This window comes from Lolium rigidum, chromosome 1, assembly GCF_022539505.1.
Source record: "Lolium rigidum isolate FL_2022 chromosome 1, APGP_CSIRO_Lrig_0.1, whole genome shotgun sequence".
Classification (NCBI taxonomy): domain Eukaryota; kingdom Viridiplantae; phylum Streptophyta; class Magnoliopsida; order Poales; family Poaceae; genus Lolium; species Lolium rigidum.
Genome location: NC_061508.1, coordinates 258,706,109 through 258,710,120, shown reverse-complemented (window position 1 = coordinate 258,710,120; position 4,012 = coordinate 258,706,109). Strand labels below are relative to the sequence as shown.

General features: G+C 46.1%; 1 protein-coding gene across 1 annotated transcript; it reads right to left on the bottom strand.

Moving 5' to 3' along the window:
* Nucleotides 1-1,151: 1,151 nt before the first annotated feature.
* LOC124683562 (protein DETOXIFICATION 16-like) lies at nucleotides 1,152-3,485 on the bottom strand. The gene is made up of 8 exons (XM_047218056.1): nucleotides 3,228-3,485; nucleotides 2,509-3,053; nucleotides 2,316-2,402; nucleotides 2,173-2,229; nucleotides 1,793-2,031; nucleotides 1,556-1,674; nucleotides 1,375-1,461; nucleotides 1,152-1,211 (listed from the first exon to the last, which is right to left on the bottom strand). Exons 1-8 carry the CDS (start codon nucleotides 3,483-3,485, stop codon nucleotides 1,152-1,154), a joined length of 1,452 nt encoding a protein of 483 aa, XP_047074012.1.
* Nucleotides 3,486-4,012: the final 527 nt, after the last annotated feature.

Here is a 4,012-nt window from a genome sequence, read left to right as displayed (position 1 = left end):
ATTGACAAAAATGTCATGATCGTATGCCGGATGAATATTCTCATATGATGCACATATGAATATTTTCACTTGATGCCTACTCAACATAAAATAATCTACTACGAAAGCAACATAAAAGAATATTTTCACTTGATGCCTACCCAAGATAAAATAATCGACTAGGAAAGCACCATCTATTGAAATGTTTGTGTAATAACATTCGTACGCCGGAGGAACCATTTAAAAGCTAAACCCATACATGCCCCCATAAGAGTTCACCATTTTCAGCATCGAAGCGGTACTCAACAAGGGGTGGGCATAAAAAACCGAACACCAAACACAGAAACAAAATTAACCGGAACCGAAACCGAAACCGAATACACCGGAACCAAATTAACCGAGAACAATTTTGATGCGTAAATATGATAAACCGCATTTTTATTCATAAATCTGGTTTTGACTCTTGATTAACCGAAATAACCGATAAAACCGAGATATTATATGGAGAGAAACCAAAATCGTCATGTTCAAAACAGTGTCGTAATGTCGTTCGTTCCTACTATTTTCTTAAGGCAGCACGTTAATGCCCTGAATTCCAGATCGCATGTCTACAACTCTATTCCTCGTGGCAGCCACATCCACTTCCTAAAAAAAGCAGCCCCATGCATGAGGCAGCCCTGTGCACAGACACTTTTTTTTTTTTGAACGTAAGCACAGACACATAGTACGCGCGTATACTCATGTCCGTGTAATTCCAACTAGCTTCACATAGTGCATGTTATGATTCCGGGAGGCATGAGAATTTGTGTGTGCACGCTTAGAAGTCCTCGTCACACTTGGAAGTGTGTTTCTAGTCTTAGTGACTCGGCAAGTATATACCACGTTCTGTCAAATCAGTTAAAATCGAATACCGAACCGAAATTTCCGCTAACCGAACTACTGGTTAATTAAGAAATCGTTATAATTCCGGTTGTCATTTCTCACTAACCGAAATATCAAGAAACCAAAAAAAAAAACGAACCGAATTTTCAGTTACATCCGAATGCCCAGCCCTACTCAACAGTATCAGGTAACCAATTGCCGATGGTGGTTAAGTGGTTAGTCGATTTACACACCCTGTGTCATTCTTGAGAATCTCCTGCTGGCTACTTCTGTACCACCTAATGATACCTTCATGTCGCGAGATCTGTTGGCATGGCAGAATAGAAGACTCTGTTTTTCGCCTTTGTTGCCTAGAAAGTATAGATACATATATGCAGTTCAGAAAAACATGAAAGTAAACATATGCAGTTCATACAAACACAGACTACATGTCCTACCCACATAAACCTAAAATAGTCTACCAGAACGAAAATGCATAGCAAAGCTAGAAGCTCTGCACAGGTATATATGTACCTCCTTCTGCCAGTCGGTGCGCAGTGTGATGGCCAGGAGCAGCAAGACCTGCACCGTGCTGCCACAGATAATTCCCGTCCAAAGGCCCTGATCATGCAATATTTTCACGCTATTAGCTGGTTGTCGTACACAGAAGAGGTAATATTCGTGGAAAAATAAAGACTCTGGAAGGATTAAGCACCATTCCGCCAACGCGCAGCACGAAGGCTAGGAGATAGGCAGCCGGTATGCCGACGACGTAGAATGCGCCGAGGTTGATGCAGGCACCTATCTTCTGCCACCCACAGCCTCTGGCCACACCTAGAGATGGATTAATCCATGAGAAGCCTGTAGTACTGATCTACGTACTAAGATAAACTGGTTCGCAATCGAGGAGAGAATTCAGTGGCCATTAGATGGGTTGTATATCTAGTATTACCTGAGAGAACGGACTGAATTCCGTCAAAGAAGTTGGAAACTGCAATCAGCAGAAGCATCTTGGCTACGTATGCCACGACCTCCTCCTCGTCGCTGTAAGTATAACCCCAGATGTGGCGCACAGAGACCAGTAGTAGGCTCATGATCAGGCCTTCCGAGGCGGCAAACATCAAAACGGCGCGCACGGCAAGGCGGGCGGCCTGTGGTCTGCCTGCTCCGAGCTCGTTTGAAACTCGGGTGCTGTATTTCGCGATCGGATCACGCAAGAAAGAATGACTCCATGAGAATGACCGCACCAACATGTAGTAGCTAGTGTGACGAATCAATGAGATAGTATACAACTATAGCTAACATAATTAATTGCTTCGGTTGTTTGCTTACCTTATGGCGGCTCCAAGACCGGAGGGTATCATGAACACTAAGGTCGCCGTGTTGAGGCTGTCACCAGGGGAAACAAAGCAGACAGATTTGAGGACACGAATTAAGTTAAGACACAAGAATCGCAAGCGATGAAATTTTCTTACGTGATCGACAGGACTGACGTTTCAAGTTCGGGGTTAGGAAGAAGCCCTGACAACAGCACCAGGGCCTCGTATGACCACCATTCCAAGCTGCAGTATTTGCCAAACATGAATCTATATCAAGTGATCAACATATCCAAGAACTTCGATCAGTTCATTCAGCTCATACTCAGCTGGATCTCGAAATCTCACTCACCAGACCATGAGAGCAGATGGTACGGCGAGTCTGAAGAAGCTAAGCAGGTCATGGAAAGCTTCCACGGAGAATCCCGTCCATGTCTTGTTGCAAGTGCTCGACACCCTCACGTACACGGCCAGAATGACCACGTTGATCCAGAAGGAGATGGCGTTGCTAAGAGCAGCGCCCTTGCTGCCTAGCCCGAGGCCATGCACCAGCAGCCAGCAGACGGGGAGGTGGAAGAGCGCCGTCGGGGCAGCGCTCAGCATCACCGGGAGCACGATGTTCTGCGTCTGCAGGAACCGGACATGGCACTGCAGAAGGCCGTAGGCGAAGAGCGCTGGGATCATCCATCGGGCGTAGGTGCCAGCCTCCATGGAAATGTCCTCGTCCTGGCCGACAAGGAGCAGGACGCTGCCGGTATAGAACCACAGAACGGCCACCGGGATGCTGACCAGGGTGAGTATAAGCATTGCCCGTTGCTTGTAGATGCCGAGCAGATGGTATTGCCTGGCTCCGTATGCTTGACCGCACAAGGTGTCCAGAGCAGTAGCCATGCCCTGCTGCTCATGAATGTAGAAATATGGTTGAAATCATTATTACTACACCCTCTGATCTATAATAGGTTGTGGTTTTGGTTTAAATATATTTTTAAAAAGAGGATGTATCTCATTGATTGGTGTAGATTTGAATCCCGCAGGGCAAGAAATACAGATGCGAAATGGTTATGTACATACCATTAGGCTGAATCCGGTGACTGTGGCGAAGGAGTTGGCCACGGAGGCGCCCGCGAGGGGCAGCTCGCCGAGGTGGCCGACGAGCATGACGGAGATCATCGGGATAAGGTTCTGCAGCAGATTGCCGGCGATGAGCGGCCCGGCCAGCCACAGCTGCCTCTTCACCTCTTCGCCTATCGACAAGCTCTCCTCCTGCTTCCACTCCGGGCTCCTCTGGAGGAGGGTTTCCTCCAGGATTGTCGTCTGCTGCTTCTCCATGCTGGATTCCGGCGCGGCGTTTGGGTTTTTCCCTCACCAGCCTCGTTCTCTAATCCACAAATGTATTAGACTGAAGGATTATCTTCTCCCCAACCGGCCTTGTGGAGCCTTGCTCTTGCCCAGGAGTTCGTGCGAGAGATTAGTATGTTAATGGACAGCATGTGCTGCATTCAAGAGATCATCGGGATATGCAGGAGTAGTAAATGAGTCTAGTTGAAAATCTTGTCAGCCGATGGTTAGGCTGGCCATAGTAGTAATATATCATGCATATGATACATGTGTATGGAGTATCATAGCTAATATCATGCAACACATGCATGCAAAAAGCTGATGTGTCATATCAATAAATGAAGAAAGAGATGGTAGTAGTATCATAGGTAGATACTGTATCATAGCACGTAGAACTAGAAAAATTAATGTCAAACTAATCTTGTACACAATTTTGCATTGAGATTCTACAAATCACTAAATATAATTGACCTATGATACTACATTACTACTACATGATACTATGCATTGCGGAGATA